The 19191-nt window shown below is 50.2% G+C and overlaps 1 protein-coding gene across 8 annotated transcripts in view; it reads right to left on the minus strand.

Moving 5' to 3' along the window:
• Positions 1-19191, minus strand: part of TCF3 (transcription factor 3) — a 100684-nt gene that overhangs the window by 34827 nt on the left and 46666 nt on the right. For all 8 annotated transcript variants that reach the window (XM_036752523.1, XM_036752483.1, XM_036752508.1 and 5 more), the window contains exons 6-7: positions 6669-6736; positions 2385-2514 (exon numbers count right to left, since the gene is read on the minus strand). In XM_036752523.1, coding sequence (XP_036608418.1) covers positions 2385-2514; positions 6669-6736 — 198 coding nt within the window. The remainder of the gene's footprint in view (positions 1-2384; positions 2515-6668; positions 6737-19191) is intronic.

A 19191-nucleotide genomic window follows, 5' to 3' on the forward strand; every position in this document is an offset into this window, starting at 1 on the left:
GCAGACTAACCCAAAAGGCAGAGGGCTGGTCTCAGCCCTTTGAACCCCACCTGTGACACTTACGAGACCTCAGGGAAGTTATTTTACCACCAGGGGCCTCAATGTTCTTCTTTGTAAAATGGATTGATTATGACACCATTTGGAATGCCAAGACTTCACAAAATTGTGGCAAGGCTTAAACCAGAATGTGCATAAGGCATTTCTGCAAATTTTAAAAGCATCATAGAAACATCAGACATTCTCATTGGGCCTGGTCCTAACAACGCCTCTGTGTGATCGCAAGTCTCTTACCCAAACCTCGGTTTCCTCATCTGTAAAACAAGGCAAAACCATACCAGACAGCTTCTACAGTCCCTCCCAACTGAAATCCTCTGTTTTAGGTTCTGATGTCGCAGTTAGCTCCGACATTCTGACTTCATCAGGGTCCACTTAGGATCTCTATGTAAATGACTCCCAGATCGATAGCTCCGACTCTGGTCTTGCTCCAGGCTGCCTGCCATCTCAGCAACCGCTGACTGGACATTCCAGCTCAAATGTCCTGGGTTCAAATTACTGCTCAGCACCTTCGGGCCCCTGCTGAACCTCCTCCCTGTTACCGTGCTGAGTCACACAGGCCGACAAGCTCAGCTCATCCCCTACTCCTCGTTCTCACCCCACACATCCCATCGGTCTGCCAACCTTGTCATTTCTTCCTCCTCACTACCCACCTTGGCACGTCTCACTTGGACTCTTGCAATAAGCTTTTGGGTTGGCCCAGGGCTGACCAGGCCACCTCCCTACTCACTAAACTCCAGCGGCTTCCTAAAGCCTCTGGGATCAAAGAGAAACATATCTGGGGCACTGAAAGCTCTCTCAACCTGCCCAATCCTTCTCTTCCAGCTTTCCTTATTCTCCTCCACACATTCCACAATCTAGGGACACTGGTCTCCTTACTGCTCTTCACAGGGGTCCCCTTGTCTCCCACCCCCATACTTTTGCACTGGCCATCCCACCTCTGCCTGCTGGAATCCTTGATTTCCTTCAAGACTCAGCTCTTAAGCTACCTTAAACAAGAGACCTTCCCTTATGTGCCCCTCAAATTCGCTAGTGCCCCCTCCCACCCTGGGTTCATTTTCTAGGTGCTTATACATGTCCATGTTGGCTCCCCTGCTAGTGATTTTTTTGACAGTAGGGACGGTTGGCCTTTACATTCCTAGGGATGAGCACAGCAACAGGCAGCTGGAGCTTAATGAATGCTTACGGATGCCCTGAGTCTGGGTTCTAGAAGGCAGCTACAGAGCTGGCCTTGGGGCCAGAAAGACTTGGGTTCAAATCCAGCCTCGGACACAGCCTGGCTGCACGACCCTGGGCAAGTCATTTAACCCCTTGACACTCTAGGCCAGGAGTGGGGAACCTCCTCCAGGCAATTCTAGAAGATGTTCAAAAACTTTCAGAGAAGGTATGGAGCTCAGTGGGTAGAGGGAGTTTTCTTACCTGGGGGTTCCCTTGTACAACAAAATCTCAGGTCCAGGCCCTACCCCTCAGTCTATGGCCCTTCCCAGCTGACAGTCTCTGGTGTGTGTTCTGAGGGTCCACCTAGCCGTGCCATTCTATGATGTACGTTATTACATGATGTATGATCTGAGGGCCCACCTAGCCGTGCCATTCTATGTTGCATGTTATCACATGTTGTATGATCTGAGGGCCCACCTAGCCGTGCCATTCTATGATGCATGTCATTACATGCTGTATGATCTGAGGGCCCACCCACCCAGCCATGCCATGATATATGTTATTACATGTTGTATGATCTGAGGGCCCACCTAGCCGTGCCATTCTATGATGCATGTCATTACATGCTGTATGATCTGAGGGCCCACCCACCCAGCCATGCCATGATATATGTTATTACATGTTGTATGATCTGAGGGCCCCCCAGCTGTGCCATTCTACGTTGTGTGTTCTGAGGGCCCACCTAGCCTGCCATTCTATGTTGTATACTATGTTGTGTGTTCTGAGGGCCTATGTAGCCATGCTATTCTATGTTGTGTGTTCTGAGGGCCCACCTAGCAGTGCCATTTTATGTTGTATGTATTCTATGTTGTATGTTCTGAGGGCCCACCTAGCAGTGCCATTCTATGTTGTACGTATTTTATGTCGTGTGTTCTGAGGGCCCACCTAGCCGTGCCATTCTATGTCGTATGTTCTGAGGTCTCCCTCAGCTCTTCTATTCAATCTGATATGTCCTAAGGACCCTCCTGGCTCTGACATCCTTCTCAAAGAGAAGAGCCTCTTCTTTCTTCCCCCAGCCCAGTACAGGTCTGGGAGATACAGGAGAACTCAGAAAGGCTTGTCACCTGGGAGATTAGCAAGTAAGATGATTTCCCCCCCACAATGCCACTCACCAAGGTTGCTGTCGGCTGCCCTCCGTCGAGGGTTGTTGGGATACGGGTAATACTGTGAACCTCCCTTGACCCCTGTTGGGGACAGCGTGCTCGGGCTGTTGATTCCCAGCTCACTGGGCAGGAAGCCAGCCTACGAGGGAAAAGAGCCATCAGATGCCCAGCCCCCGTTCCCCAGGGCAGCCCCAGCCCCCGGGCCATGGCACAAGGCTTCTTGCTAAGCACTCAGAGATTGCCCCCAAGGAGCCTGTCATCTGGGGGCACACAAGGGCTCCAGCAGGACAGCTGGGCAGCGCTCTAAAGGCAATTGGGTGGGGCTGCCAATGTCCAAGCAAGGTCACGGGGAAATCTGCCGCTGACTGAGTGTATGCTTTTGGACGAGCCCCTTCCCCAAAACGGGGCTTGGTTTTTTCATCCAGAAAATGACAGGCTTGGATCACATGACCAGCTCTCAAAAGGCCAGACCCCTGGTTCTCTCCCTTCCAAACTGACAACTTTCCCCAGAGTGTCAAAATAATACAGGGCTGTGAGCAGAAAAGGAAGTCTGGGAACCCCTGGCCCAAACCTGCTTGCAGATCATTAGTGGCTCTCATAGTCTCTGTTCTACAGTTCTCTCAGCTTGAATGTTCTACGACGGAGCTCCTCCACGGAATGGTTTCCTTTAGTTTAAAGTGGGGATGGAGCAGTGGGTGGTTCAGTAGACACAATGCATTTACCAGCCTGTAGTCAGGAAGACCCAAGTTCAAATCCAGCCTCAGACACTAGCTATGTGACCCTGGGAAAGTCACTTAACCCTGTTTGCCTCAGTTTCCTCATTTGTAAAATAAGCTGGAGAAGGAAATGGTGAACCATGCCAGAATCTTTGCCAAAGAAACCTCAAAAGAGAGTCATGAAGTCAGACAAGACTGAAAATGACTGAACAGCAAGCTGAAGAGAACACTAAGCTGAGACAAGAGCAGCTCTAATCCTGTGGGCAAGCTAAAAGCCCCGAGGTCTCCCAGGGAGGAGCCAGAAGGCTGGATTCCAGACTCTGGGGGGGAGAGTAGAACACAGCACTCTTAGGAAGTGGGAGACCTGCTTCCTCATGGCAGCCTTGGCCAGTCACTTACGCTTTCTGGGCCCTGTTTCGGCAATAGCTGAGGGCACCATTTTCTCCAGCATTTGAAAGAGATGATATGGGTGGAAACACTGGAAAGGATTCTGAAATGGGAGCCAGGAGGTAGGGGTTTGAATTCTGGCCCTTGAAACTTCCGAGCCCTAAGAGCCTCCCCCGAGCTTTAGTTTCTTCATCCATATAGGACTATTGATGATAATAATTAACTCTTACATAGTACTTTCAAGTCTTTAAGAGCGCACGTGCCCTGCCTCCCTCCATGGACACGAGATAAGAAGAAGGCCTCTTTCGAAGCCCTATAGAAATGGAATCTACTGTTACTTGATTTTATGCATTCAAAACCAGGATTCTGAGAAGAGGCTCGTATGTTTCTTCAGGGGTCTATCAATCAAAAAAGGTGCAGAAGCCCTGATTTACCCCGACTCTTTATTTTACAGATGACAAACTGAAGCTCCAGAGAGAAGGATTTGTCTAAGGCCAAAGAGGCATAAAGCAGTAAAGCTGGGGGTCCTTCTGACTCCAATTCTGACTGACATTCTCTCTGCTGCTACTGCCTAGTGACGGGAACACATGAAAGATTCACCATTTTGAACCCGCTCCCACAATGCAAATCTATGTTCCTGGCTCATAGCTCTGGGACAAACGCAACCCCTCTCATCTTCAAGATGAGGGAGCGGAGGCCCAAGGTCACACCGATGACCTCTTCTATCAGGAAGAGCAAAGGTGGACAGAGATCCTCCAACTCCAAGTTCGGGCTTCTCTTTTTCCTGGACCAAAGGAATTGCTGAGGCTGGACAGTGACCTGCCTGAAGCACCCAGGTCATTTGGGGGAGGGGGGGAGGATTCTAGGCCTTCCCAACTCCAACAAAAATGCCTATTTTCAAGAAATGAAATGAATGAAATTTTCAACATTTCATTTAATTGGAATATTAACAAACAACATCTTCAATATGATTTCCATCATTTGTGATGCAAAGGTTGACGTGCTTTGCAAGATTCCTGTGAACTCGATGCAGTAATACCACATTGCCTGTGTGTCCAGACTTTAGGGACGCCCTTACTTTGCTGCCTCATCTTTACGTACTTACTTATCAATATAAGTGTTAGGGACAGGGACCAGAACCGTGATTTCATTTAGCACAAGGAAATCCAGGGTGAAGACATTCCCTCTACCGATGCCGGCTGGCACCTTCTTACTGCGTATGTACACACGTGTCAAATTGCTTGCCTTCTCAAAGGTGCAGGAGGGAGGGAGAGAATTTGGAATTCAAAATTTGGAAAAAAGAATGTTAAAAATGTTTTAACATGTAACTGGGGAAAAAGGCCACCAAAACCAGAAAGAACCTGAGTCTTAGTCGCCCTGAGCACTGAGGGGTTAAATGAGTTGGGTGGGGTCACACAGCCAGGATATGTCAGAGGCAGGATTTGAACCCAGGTCTTTTGGGGTTCAAGGCAAGCTACCTACTAACACTTAAGAGTAATAATTACTATAACTATTGCTACTACTACAAATAATGACATGAGGAATGACGTTCTGGACAGCCGTAAAACCCCGTGGCTCTGGGTTCTGAAGTGGGACCGAGGTCCTTTCCCATGCTTTTTTGGGGGAGAGGGGGAAGATCTCCCTGCTATCCAGCCCTTCCCCAGCCCCCAAATTCAAACCTCTGCCAAATGACAACATTAAAAATAAAAAATCCCCCCTCGTGGGCCTTTGGCACCTGTCCCGCTGCTATTTTCACAGCTTCGGTGGTAAATTAAATTCACCGCGGCCGGCCCTGGAGCCAGCGCAGCTGGTGTAGCAAAAGGAAACATTCTCCGTTCAGAGAAGAGGAAATTATGACAAATTTGTGCAAAATTAAAACATGGGACTTAACAAAAAGGGAAAGAGGGAGAGAAAGAGCTACCCAAACCACACCCTACAAAGAGCCGAGCAGACAAGACAGGGAGTGAGGCTGGGCCAAGGAGAACGGCACCAGGATCTGCCCCTGGTCGCTGGTGCTTGGACAAGCCCCTTACATTCCCCCCTCATCTGCCCACTTTCAAATCTCCAAGAATCCTGTCTTCCTCTTACACAGTGTTCAGTGGCCATTTTCTAATATTTGTTTCTCTCTTCTAAGGTTCCTTCCAGTTTCAGCATTCTTTGTTCTAGGAGTTAAGATCCCTCCTAGCTCTGACATCCCCTGTTCTAAGAACCCTCCCAGCTCTGACATTTCTTGCTTTAAGATCCTCCCACCTCTGACATCCTGTGTTCTAAGGACCCTCTCAGCTCTGACACCCTATGTTCTAAGGGCCCTCCCAGCTCTGACATCCTATATTCTAAGGACCCTCCCAGTTCTAACATTCTATGATTTAAGGACCTCCCAGCTCTGACATTCTGTGTTCTAAGGGCCCCCCCAGATCTAATATTTCCTATTCTAAGGGCCCTTTCAGACTTAACATGGTATTCTAAGTGCCCTCCCAGTCCTGACACTCTACGTCCAGTGACAGATTCCTCCCAGTGCATGAGCTAATATCCTTTCCACTCTCATACTCCATATTCCAAGTGTGGCAAATCACTTTAAGGAGGCCATTTAAGAAGCCTGACAAACTCTCATCTTCCTTGTCCAAGGGCCCTTGATTTGAGGAACATAGCCACTGGCTCCCAATCCCAGCCTGAGCAGCACTCAAGTAATCCCAGTGACCCCCTCACCCCCACTCCCTTGGTTGTATTCCAAGCTCCAAGTTGGACTGCTCAACCCCTGGGGAAAATCCAGAAAATGGGAGGAATGGCCATTCTCCCCCTCCCCAAAGTCCTGGAAAATCTGAATTCAGGCTGTTTCTGATGGTTGAGAAACTGAAGCCAAGAAGCCCAGGGCTACTAGTCCTAGCCCCAAAGAGGAAGGAAGCTGGACTTCCTGAAGGAGGCAGGGCCTGCTGGGTCCTTCTTGGACTGTCCCAGGCCAGCACCTGTCTCATCACCCAACACTGAAAGCCTCAGGGCCAGCAGCCCATTTCAAGGGAATGAGACCTGAGCCCAATTTTCAGTTTTCCTTTCATTCTATACTGGGCAGGGCTCAACATACAGGGAATGGGCAGTCCTCAGGAACGCCCCCTTTATGGTTACCCCTAAGAGAAGCCCTTCTATCTGCACCAATCAGACAAACTATTCCGTTCTACTGTTTCTTCTCACTTACCTGACTGAGTACTGGCATCCCAGGGTCTCTCCCAAAGGTTGAATATGAGGTTCTCTCGCTGTTCTTCCCTAGAGGAGAGAAAGCAAGTTCCCAGGTGAATATTAGCAGGCAGGACTAGGCCACCTGATGATGGTGAGGCAGGCCAGGTTGGTCCAAGAACTCTTCTTAGTTCTAGGGGAGGTTCATGATCAGGGTAGGACTCACTTGGGTAGGCCCTCCTACCCAAAGGGAGCATCAGTGGCTAGTCTCTGTCTCTCCACTGTCACACAAATGGATTTTACTCCACCACCTCAAGCCCAGGGTAAGAAGTAGATGCCACCTTACAACAGGAGTCAGGAGACACCCCTCCCCTCCCCCGCTCAGCTTTAGTCTCAGATTTGCCACTGATGCTTCTATGAGTCGCTGCAAATCACTGTCCCTTCCTGGACCTCAAGTATCCCCATCTGTCAAATGAGGGATTATGGACAAGATAACTTCAAAGTCTTCTTCCATGTCCCAAGGGCCCTCCCAGCTCCGACATTCTATGTTCTAAGGACCCTCCCAGCTCCAACATTCTGTGTTCTAAGGGTTCTCCCAGTTCTGACATTCTGTGTTCTAAGGACTCTCCCAGCTCTGACATCCCGTGTTCTAAAGGTTCTCCCAGCTCTGACACTGTGTTCTCAGGGCCCTCCCAGCTCTAGCATTCTGTGTTCTAAGGGTCCCTCAGCTCTACCACAAACTCTGTGTTTTAAGGTACAGGCTGGAGAAAGCGGAGAAAGGGCGCAACCAGCTGGGGTCCTGCTCTATATCCCCTGTGCCCACCTCCTTCTCTTTTCAAACTGTCAATGAGGACCTGTGGCTATAGAAACCTATTTATTATCTCAAGATACAAACCAAAGCAGGAAATCACCAGCAACAGGTCAGAACTCACACACACACACACACAATTACCTTCTTCAGAAGGTACAGGACAGGTAAGGGAGGATGGGATAGGCACATGGAGGAAGAGGAACACTGCACCCTAAGAAGATGCACCCAAATAAGGCCATCCAGGACCCAAATACCAGGAGCAAGGTGGAGCACATTTAGTGAAGACGGACAGAGGCAGATTCACAAGCGATCCTGCCACTGGAATAGATTACAGACAACTTAGGCGGGAAGAGATGAGCAGCTTACAATGGACCCAACTGCAAGCCTGGCAAAGGACCTCAATTACCCAGACTTTTGCTAGAGCCCAAAGCAGAGTAGCCAATGATTTCTTGGTTCACCTTAATGAGAATTTCACTCTTCAAAAGGTAGAGGAAATAAAAAAGGGAACTGGGATTTTGGACCTGATTCTGACCCACAAAGAACTGGTTGCTGGGGGTGGAAAAGACGGGCCTCCTGGGCATGGGAAGATGCGATCACAGTCTCTTAAGAGTTTGTAGTGACAAACAGCAGACAAAAGCTGGGGGCCATCTCACAGGAACCTTCGTTTTGAGGAGAGCAGGTTTTAGGAGGTTCCATGAAAGTCTGGATCCCACATGGACTAAAATTCTGGAGGGGGGAAGTCAATGCAGAAGGAATGGGAGGGAAACTAGAGAATGACACTGAGGCAAGGCATGGAGAAAAACAACTGAGATGAGAAGGAAAGGCATTTAAAAAGACCAATGTGGATACCAAGGGGACTCACTAACCAAGATGGTCATCAAAGACATGACACAGAAGATGGAAGCCAGGGTAGATAAGAGACCATCCATGTCAAAGGTCAGGGGGTCTGGCAGTCTGTAAGCTTGGTGAGTCAAGCTTAGCTTTCGTTAATGAAGGAAGGTTGTATCTAGGACTAGGGAGGTAACAGGCCTGGGGTCCTCTGTCCCAGTCAGACCATGTTCTAGGATGGACATTGTAAGCTAGAGATTGTCCAGGAGGAGGCAGCCCTGATGCATGGGCTGAGATCAGGACATAGGAGGATCAATAGAAGACACTGGAGAAGTTTTACCTGGAAGAGTGGTGGCTTGGGAGAAGGGGAATGACAGCTGTCACATGGAAGTGAGGAAAGACTTGACCCCAGAAGGTAGGGCCTGGAGCAACAGCAGAAACTGAAATTTAGCTTGGCACAGAGAAAAGTTTCCTAACAACCAGCTCCCTCAAAGTCCAATGGGCTAACTCGGAGGGTGAAGGGCCATTCCTCACGGCAGGGCCTGAAGCAAAAGGTGGATGAGCTCTTATTGGGAAATGTCTTCTCAGATATGGGGGCATCAGAAGGCTGCCTAAGGCCCCTCCACACAGGATTGGGTGACTTGCCTTGGGAGAGAGGGGGGAGAGGGAGAGAAAGAGAGAGAGAGAGAGAGAGATCCTCAAACGATCAAGCTCCTGTACCACATCCCCTAGGACAGAACCACCTGGCTTGGGCCCCTGGGGTGGTAGGATACTGGACTGGTAGACAGTCCTCTGGTGCTGGGTGGTGCTTGGAGGGGGATGGAAAGCTCCACCCTCTTACTCACAGGGCAGCCAGGACTCCTGTTTTCAATCTATACCACATGGTTTCATCTCCCCTTTTCATTTTGAATGGGCTTCAGAAAACTGGGGGGGGGGAGGTGGTGCTAAAAAGGAAAAGGGGAAGAGAAGGCCTTGTAAGAGTAGAGGGAGAGGGGAAAAGGGGAGAAGTGGGGGGATAGGGGAGAAAGGGAAGCTGAGAGATGAGGGAGGAAAGTCAGAGGATGGAGATGTGGGAGAGGACAGGATACTGATGAGAAAGGAAAGATGGGAATAGGAGAGCTGGGAGGGGCAGGGACAAGAGAGGGAAGGAAGCAAAGGCCCGGGGAGGCAGCTCCCGTATCTCCCAAGTTTACTCTGAGCTCTTCTCACAGACACCCAGGTGTGCCATCATGGGGGGAGGGCAGAGGCTCCTGAAACTAGACCCAAGAACATCTCAGACCCTGTGAAACCAGGCCTAATTCTCCAGTCGATTAACCAAAGGAGCTGGAGGAAGGGGTTCCTTTCCTAGTCCAGAGTCTGAAGGATGTTGGAAATAGAGCTGCAAAAGCAGCCCTGGGCGCCTGATTCCTGCCCACTCCCTCTGTTGCCAGCTCAGCCAGCTGGGGCCTGAGGTCTTCCTAGGAGGCGAGGGGCAAGCAAGAGCTTTCTGCCTCCCCCAAGCCCTTATCAATGGAGGAAAGCAACTGACTGGCTGAAGTCTGGTCACTTCTGTTCAGGGACCAGCAGGCCAGGCTCTGAATCTTTACCTGTGCTGGAGAGCCATGCATGGGCTCCCTCTAAGAGAAGAGGAAAAAGTTGTGTGGTCTTTGATGAACCTCAGAACACAGGGATCTTAGGACCCCTAATAGGAAAATGGGATTTCAGAGATGGGCTAAGTCAGTCCACAGAACAGTGCGAGCAGTCATGCTGTCCAGCCTGCCACTTAGTGGAGGAATCCCTTCAAAAATACCCTTGAAAGGTGGACACCCAGCTTCTGGCTGATGGCTCTCAATGACAGGAAGCTCACTAACTCACAAGGCAGCCAAACATCCTGTCCTTCCCAGTGGGACAGGAATCATTTTACAGGGACAAGGAAGAAAGCAGGAGATGAGAGGGACCCAGGAAGGTCTGGCGATTGTCCAAAGTCATCAAGGCAGGCAGGATTCAACCCCAGATTTTCCCCTTTCTCCCATGGCACACTGAGCCCTGGACATGGGGTTGAGCCACATTCCTAGCAGTACTGCAGAATCAGGTGCGGTCTCCTTCCTCCCTGTAGGTAGAGGGAGATGGGGATGTGAGACAGCTGGAGCTGGGAGAGGGGATGAGACTCAGACTTGGGAGGGGGAGGCAAAGAGAGACAGAGGCTATCCTGAGAGAGGCTCATGGATCCGTGTGGGACCGAGCCAGCCATCAACTGCCTTCTAAGTGATGCTCGAAGGAGCTGCTCACACAGTATGGCGTTGGGGAAGGCAGCCTATGCTCATTGTCAGAATGAGTCAAAGAAAGATCCTATCTTCCCAGCACAGCCCTGGGAGGCAGGAGCCAAGAGATCTGAATGTCAGTAAGTCCACCAGTATCAGTCCATGAGCTTGGATGATTAATTTGGCCCAGACATTGCTGTTCTCTGAACCTTGGTTTGTTGCTGCTCAGTCGTTTCCGACTCTACGTGGTTTTCTTGGCAAAGATACTAGAGAGGTTGGTCATTTTCTTCTCCAGTGTCTCCATTTTACACAGGAGAAACTGAGACAAATAAAAGTTAAGTGACTTGCCCAGGGTCATACGGCTAGGAAGTGTCTGAGGCCGCATCTTAACTCAGATCTTTCTGACTCCAGGCCTGGTGCTCTATCCACTGAACCACCTGGCTGCCCCTAACCTCACTTTGGCTATCTATAAACTGAACACACCAACACCTACACCGTATACAACAGGACTGTTTTGAGTCAAATGCATTAATGTGAATTATTAGTATTAATAACAAGAGACCAGCATGAGGGCTGGCTCGAGCCAGTGTCAGGAATACTCTGTGACCCCAGGCAGGTCGCAGTCCCAGAGGTAGAGAACCGGGTCTCTGAGGACATCTAGATTAACCTCCCTGTCTTGCCCAGACTGGAAGTGAGGTGGCCATTCACGGGCCCAATCCCATTACTTTGGCCTGCTCCAGTTCTGACCTGGACCCTCCACCCCAGGGAGCTTCATGGTGGGGGAGCTTTACCATATTACAGGAAACTCTCCTCAGCCCAGCTCATTCTAGGGCAGAACTCCCCGATTTGAGGGATCCCACTAGCCTGCATGGCAGCAGCGATCCCAGATGTGTGCAGCTGCCACCATGCTTGGCCAACTCCATCATTTTGCAGATAAGGAAACTGAGGCCCAGAGCAGTTCTCTACACTGCTCAGTATTATGAAGGTTGTCAGAGGTTACAGGAACCTAGGTCCTCTGACATCGGCCCTAGGACTCTGGGCCATCCTGACTCTTGTCCCAGGCAACTAAGCTGCTGATTTAGTGCCAACCTGCACTGGTGGAGGGAGTTTCCTAACTGGGAGTTCTTTATACCCATCAGATCCTAGGACTGCTCCCCACACCAAAGTAATACTGATAATGACAATATCATACAGTATTTTGTTTTGTTTTGCTTTTCAAAACCAAGGCATTTGGGCAGCGATACACCTCCCTCCTCTTCTGGTCCATCTCTCTGTCTGTCTAGCTATCCCCCCTGCCCAGCCCCCACCCCCCCATAACAGGGGCACTCCGTGGAGGGTACAGAGCTGCCTCCATCAGGAAGTAGGGACCAAACCCAAGTAAAATAATAAAGAAATAAAGCCATCAGGGACCTTATCTTATCTCTATTCCCAAGAGCCTAATGGGCCTGGGCCTTAGCCAGGGGTAGTGGGAGGGGAAGGGGTAGAAGGAGGGGGTGGGGAGAGGAACCGATCCCCTACTTCTTCAGCAATAGCACACCCCCTGATACTGTGTGGGAAGCAAATTTGTTTTTACCGTTTCGAAAGCTGGAAGTCGATGGAGTGTTTAAAACTGACTGGGCAGATTTGCATTTTTAAGTGGTTGGGGGAAGTGGGGGGGGGGTTGTGGGGTGCAGAATGGATTGCTGGGAACTTGGTTTATGATTCCTCTGCTGACCTGGTGTCAGACAAATGCCGCCGCCACAGCCTTACTGCACAGCTCTGTACCCTGAACCCAAGCCTGGCCTGGTTCCTGGGTGGGGTGCTAGGGTTTGGTGCATACGCCAAGATACAAGGTTCTGGCACCCATAAACCACTCCCATTGATGTGACCTTTCTCTGGAAGCCGATCCCAGCCCCCATCCTCTTAGAGCGGAAAGAAGAGGGTATCTAGGAGTCAAGGGAACAAAATTCCAATTCTCATTCTGCTGGTGTGACCCCATGGGCTAGCTGTTTAATCTTGCGGGGCCTCAGTTTTGGAAAGTGTGCGGAACCGATGATGTCGTCCATCGTGACCTTTCACCTCCCTGTCCGAGGGGGTTGCTTAGGGTTGCTCTAAGACAAGGTCACCCATCACAGGAATGAGAGGCACTTCCCAGGTTGCCATGTGCTCCTGGGGCACCACCCTTCCACCATCGCCAGGACCAGCCCTATGTCCCAGGGCTCCATGCAGCCCTGACAGGCCACACTGGGCCCAAGAGCAGCAGCAGAAATGCTCCAAAGATCAGAGATTGGAGCTCAGGAGGACCTCCAAGGTCTTCTGGTCCATCTCCCACCTCCCATTTTTTAACAGACAAGAAAACTAAGACCAAGAAAGAGTAAGTGCCCTGTTCAAAGTCCCACCAGCAGTGAAGTGTCAAAAAGAAGAATCCGAACCCAGATCCTCTGATTTTCCCACTGCACCACAGGGATTCTCACAGGTAGCAATCTTCACAACATCTTTGTGAAGTAAACAATCCAAAGATCACCCCCATTTTATAGAGGAGGAAACCGATTCTGAGACCAAAGAAGCCCATCACCATCGCCCAGTTCGATGAGGTTCGATTGGAACTCTGGTACCCATTGGGCCGCACGTCTATTTTCTATGCTCTAGGGTCCTTGCCAATTCTGACATTGTGTTATTCAAGGTCTCTCCAAACTCAGAATTCTATGTTCTAGGTTTCAAAATCTCTTCTAGCTTTGACATTCTATGGTTCTGTGCTTTCAGAGAATCCCAGTGAGGGGATGTTGGGGGAGGGATGCTATAGAATGGAAGGGGCCCAGGAAGCAAGAATTCTCCTATAAGCTGCATCCCCCATAAGGGGATAGCCTCTTATACCGTGGTATAAAAGGCTTCAGGGGTGAACTAACCTCCCCCTAGGGCAATAAGACTCTCTCTCTGATCTCAGGGTCACTACAGGATTCCTTGCTGGTATCCCCTGACACCACTGCAGCCTACAACAACTGGCTGGCACAGAGTAGGCACTCCATAAATGCTGGCCAACTGATTGACTAAAGGAAAATGACCAAACCTGGCTTGGCTGTTTCTTCAGAGTTGCTGAGCATGGAAAAAAGAAAGGTAAGATCTAAGAGCTAGGAGGGATAGAAGGTGAGAAAGGAGAAATATGGATTTTTGTTGTTTAGTCATGTCCAACTGTGACCCCATTTGGGGTTTTCTTGGCAAAGATACTGGGCAGTTTGCCATTTCTGGTTCATTTGACAGAGGAGGAAACTGAGGCAAAGTGAGTGTCTAAGGACAGATGTGAACTCAGGTCTTCCTGACTCCAGGCCTTGTACCTGGAGACACTCGACCATTTAGCCCAAGGACAGAAGTAGATAAATGGACAGAGGTCTGATGGCTGGCTGGCTGGATAGACAGACCATTCATTAAGTATCTACTACGTCTCAGGCACTGGGGATAAAGCTTGGTACAAAAAACAAATTCAAGAAAACAAGACGTCTTCTGCCCTCAAGTAGCTTCCATTCTAACGAGGAAAGTCAAAACAAAAAGGGGAGCTGGACAGCAGGGAAAGGGAAGCAGGGAGATCCGATCCATCACCCTCTCATTTTCTATACTAGAAAACTGAGGCCCCGGGGAGAGACCTGCCCAAGGTCACATGAGTAATTAATCAGGGGCAGAGCTCCAACACAGAGTCTTAGAGCTGGACAGAGAGCTTGTCTCTCCCCTCTAGATGACTACATCTCAGAGAAGGTGGGTACACAGGTAAGAAGAGACAGAATTTGAACCCAGGGCTTCGGACTCCAAATGCAATGCTCTCTCCTCCACACTGTCACCATGACAGCCTCCTCCCAACCTTTAAAGCTCCACAGACCCTCACAGGTTGGGAACACCACAGCAGTCTGACTCCCTGGGCTCTGATTTTCCATCAGAAGAATGACTAACTTCCTGCCTACATCTCCCGCTGAAACAGTAGCAAGGTGACTGCACCTCAGAAAGGCAAGAGCTCTGAATCCAGGGTCAAAACCCCACCTCTGCCCCCTTGCTAGAGAGACTGGGCAAGTTACTCAATCTATCTAGGCTTTCTTCCCCTACAAAAGGCTGGCCTGGCCTCTGAGGTCCCCTCCAACTTGGAATCAATCTATGATCCCATGAAGCACCTCTGGGTGAGAGAAATGCAGATGTTCCAAGACCAAGTCTTTGGGAGGTACCTCAAAAACTCCCTCCAGTCCCAGCCATTTTACAGATGAAGAAACCCAAAGAGGGGAAGGGATTTACTCAGTCGTGGTGTCCTTCAGTGACCCCATTTGGGGTTTTCTTAGCCAAGATACTAGAGTGGTTTGCCATTTCCTTCTCCAGCTCATTTTACAGATGAAGAACTGAGGCAAACAGGGTTAAGTGACTTGCTCCAGGGTCACACAGCTAGGAAGCACATGAGGCTAAATGTGAACTCAAGTCTTCCCAACTCCAGGCCCAGAGGTCTATGGACCGTACCATCTAGCTGCCCCCTTTCCTCAGTGACACAGTGAGCTGACAGCCCAATCAGAACTAGAACCCAGCTCTTCTGACTCTGAGGCTGCTAGGAGAAGCAGTGGAGTGAAGTGCTGGGCCTGGAGTTAGGAAGACCCGAGTTCAAATGTGACCTCAACTTACTAGCTTGGTGACCCTGAGTAAGTCACTTAAGCTGTTTGCCTCAGTTTCCTCAACTGTAAAAATGGGGATAATAGCACTTAACTTGCACAGTAGTTTTGAGATATATGTGTAAAGCAGTTAGCAGAGTGCCTCACACACAGCAGCAGATGCTGTATATTTATCCTCTGTCTTATTCCTGGGCTCTTTCTACTTCATGGAGATGGAACCTATGTATTGGATAGTCAGGGATAGCAAGAAAACACTCCCAAACAACCTGGAGCTCAGGCAGGACAGTGGAGTGGACCAAGCAGTGGATCTGGTATCAGAGGTCCCAACCTCTGTGGGCTTCCTTTTCCTCCTCCATCCCTCCCAATTCTAAATTCAACCATCGTTATGCTCCTTTTCTGGTCTTTTCTCCCACACCCCCTTGACTCAGTTTCTGACTTGTGGGCTCTATCTGCCAGTGCATCACCACAGGAGAGCAGGTGCGGCCACGGCTCTGGGGGCCCTGGGGAAGGAGGGAGGGGATACCACACACGGATGGCCTCCAATTGTTCCATCCACGGGGGCCTCTGGAGGCTCCTCCTCCCTCCCCTTTCTGCTCCCTGGGGTCCTGAACTCCAGCAAGCTGAACTTGTACACTGGGAGCTGGGCCGAGCACTCCAGGGAGCCCCCAGGCCTGTAAAGGTGGCGCCGGCAGAGGCTTGGAGGGGCTTAGGGATTCGATTAGCTGGTGCCCGGCTGGGGGAGGGGGGGAGTGCCTGAGACGCACATCCAGATAGAAATAGCCACTCTCCTTAATAATTTTTTTTAAAAAGGATGTAAAGATGTGACTATTGACAACCGAGGCTTCACGGGCAGATTAAGCCATTGTCCGGGACGCACCCCATTCGTTGCTGTGCACAATACACACAAGATTAGAAACCTGCCTCTGAAAAGAAGCTAATTACTAGAAATAATTAACTAGAAAGAAATCTGTTATGGTTTATCAGTTTCCCTGCTGTTTAAAGCGTCCCATTCCCTCCTCCCCACCCCCCACCCTCCTGCCACCGCCGCCGGGGAGGGGACGCCATCAGGGGGACAGATTTCAAGGATTCAGGTTTTTTTCTGAAGGAGGAAAATTCCCGTCACAGTGCATGCACACGTGTGTTTGGGTCAGGCTGTGTTTGAGAACAGTGAGACCAAGGCTTGCGTAAGTCAGCATGTATGCCCGTACACACGTGGGTATTGAAGATGTCACCAGATCCAACCCTACTACATTCATAGGGATGAAATGTGGAGTGGGGATGGAGGGGAAGAAGGCAATATTTAGGGTCCTGCTAGGTTCTATGAGGCAGCCCTGACCTACCAAGCCCCCACTGGTTCAAATTGTGGCCTTAACATGTACTAGCTGAAGCATCCTAATCAAACCACTGCCCCTTATCCAAGTCAGTTTTCTCATCTCTGAAATGGGGTCACCAATCAGTGTTCTCTCTCTCTCTCATGGGGTGGGGCTGTACATGAGGAAAGCATGAGAGTTAATACTCTTGTCAAAGAAAGAACTGAGCTGTTACCCTCTCCTAGAATCCAATCCAGTCCATCTATAAAATGAGCTGCAGAAGGAACTGGCAAACCACTGCAGTATACCTATCCATAAAACTCCAAATGAGCTCATGAAGAGTCAGACACAACTGAAAAACAACTACAGTCGGAGCAGCCTTAGGACCAAAACTTCTATCGAGTTTTGAGTTAATATCAACTGACTCTGTGAGAGCCGTTTTAGAGATTGAGAAACCTGAGATTCAGGGAGGAAGTGGGCTGCTCATGGACAAAGAGGTACCAAGCATTGGCTCAGCCACTCACTACCCAGGGTGACCTTAGTCAAGCCACTTCCCCAGTCCCCTTATCTGTAAAATAAAGGGGGAGAATTTGGTTTAAGTGACCTCTAAGACCCCCTAGGCTTAAATCCTTTGAAAACTTTGGGCATCTTTCCCTTTCCCTGACAAATGACAGAGCTTGAGTTTGAACCCAGGTCTCTTGGCTCCAAGGCAAGGGCTGTTTCCGGAACACACAGGGCTCATGGCAGCCCAGGAATAGTGATACGCTTGTCCCAGGAGACCTAGAAGGTGTGTACTGTGACAAACAAGTGTTTCAGACCAGGAAACAGGAGCCCCTGGCCCGTCACTGACTTAAAATGTGCTCTTAATACTCTTTTCTCCTTCTGCAGAACTCAGTTTCCCCTTCTGTAAGATGGGAATGGGTATGGGGCTGCGATGAGAGCCAGATGGGAAGATGGATGTAAAAGAGCTGCATAAATGGGAGGGATTCTATCCACGATTTCAGCAGAGAGTGAAGCCAGGCCTAAGAGGGCACAGGGGACCCTGAGCCTGGGGCAGGGGCTGAGCTGTGGTCCTTCAGGCTCTGACCTCTACCTCTGCTGCTCCCTGAGAGGCCTTCAATTCTGCACTGGCGCCATGAGTCCCCAGCTGCTCCCAGGAGGGGCAGAACGGATGGTGTTATTAGATGTGATTATCATTACTGAGTTATACTTATTAATACACTCCCTCAAGGGGGCCTCCAGGGAGCTTCGTCGCCATCACAGCAGCAGCAGCCACAGCTTTCCCAGGGGCCCCGCTGGCTCAATTCTTATTTGGGCCCATTCGGTGACTCTACCCCTTCTCCTCCAGGTTTCAGGCTCAGGGTGGGAGAACCCCTACAGGGCCACGGAGCCTTAATGGAAAGGGCCTGGTGGTCTAAGCACTGCTCTGCAGGTGACTTTTGATTAGCTTGGGAAAGTCACCGTTCCCTCCATGCCTCAGTCTCCTTATCTTTAACATGAGGGATGGGGATAATACAAGTTATGGTGTGAAGGGACTGCTGGGCCCATAACCCTTTTATTTTACAGATGAGGAAACCGAGGCCCACATAGGCTAAAGTGACTTGTCCAAGGAGGCAAGACTTAAATCCAGGTCATCTAACTCAAGAGCTGGTCTTCTTTTCACACTGCTCTGACATTCTATTCCTCCAAGGTCCTCCCAGTTCTGACATCCCATGTTCTAAGGGCCTTTCAGTCCTGACATCCTGTGTTCTAAGGCCCTCCCAGCTCTAACGTCCTGTGTTCTAAGGCCCTCCCAGCTCTAACGTCCTGTGTTCTAAGGGCCTCCCACCTCTAACATCCTGTGTTCTAAGGCCCTCCCACCTCTAACATCCTGTGTTCTAAGGGCCTTATGGTCCTGACATCCTGGTGTTCTAAGGGCCTTACGGTCCTGACATCCTGTGTTCTAAGGGCCCTCCTGGCCCTGACATCTTGTATTGTAAGGACCCTCCCGGCTCTGACATCCTGTGTTCTAAGGGCCCTCCAGCTCTGACATCCTATATTCTAAGGCCCTCCTGGTCCTGACATCCTGTGTTCTAAGGGCCTCCTAGTCTTGACATCCTTAGTTCTAACGGAGGGCAGAATTAATGGCTGTTCACCTGTGGAAGAGGGATGGAGCCACATGTGAGGGAACTAGGAGGGCTGGGGGCAGAGGTGGGGCAAATGTGATTACTCCAGGGGTGAGTGATAAGCCCATGAGGACTACATTCTGACAGGGGAAACCCTGAGAGCAGCTTGCCAGTCCCTGTTGTTTCCCGACCCTTTGTCCCCTGAGCCTACCCAGGCCTCTCTCCAGCTGCAGGGCCCTTGTTATACAGACAGCCTCCACCCCTACTCCGACCTTAGGCAAAGCTTCTCAGTGGGGCTCCCAGGGCCAAGGGAGGAAAAACCAGAAACTGGAGCTGACTTTGGTAAGTGAATCATGGAGACTCTCAGAAGCGGCAGGAACTTCAGTGAAAGTCGAATTGGGCTCGTCCCCGAGGACCAGTCCTTTCTACCATCTCGCCCATATCCGACACGGACACCTCCAATGAAAGGATGTCACCCATTACAGTTTTGGAGAAGTCTGGTTGACAAGCGGGTGTTGTTTATCTCTAGTCCAAGTCACCACACCTGAGCAAATATCACTTTGCCAGCATCCCCAGTAGGAGGTGGCTGGTGCCACAGTGGATAGAGCGCTGGGCCTGGAGTCAAGAAGATCTGAGTT

The sequence above is a fragment of the Trichosurus vulpecula genome, chromosome 1 (assembly GCF_011100635.1).
Source record: "Trichosurus vulpecula isolate mTriVul1 chromosome 1, mTriVul1.pri, whole genome shotgun sequence".
NCBI classification, from domain to species: domain Eukaryota; kingdom Metazoa; phylum Chordata; class Mammalia; order Diprotodontia; family Phalangeridae; genus Trichosurus; species Trichosurus vulpecula.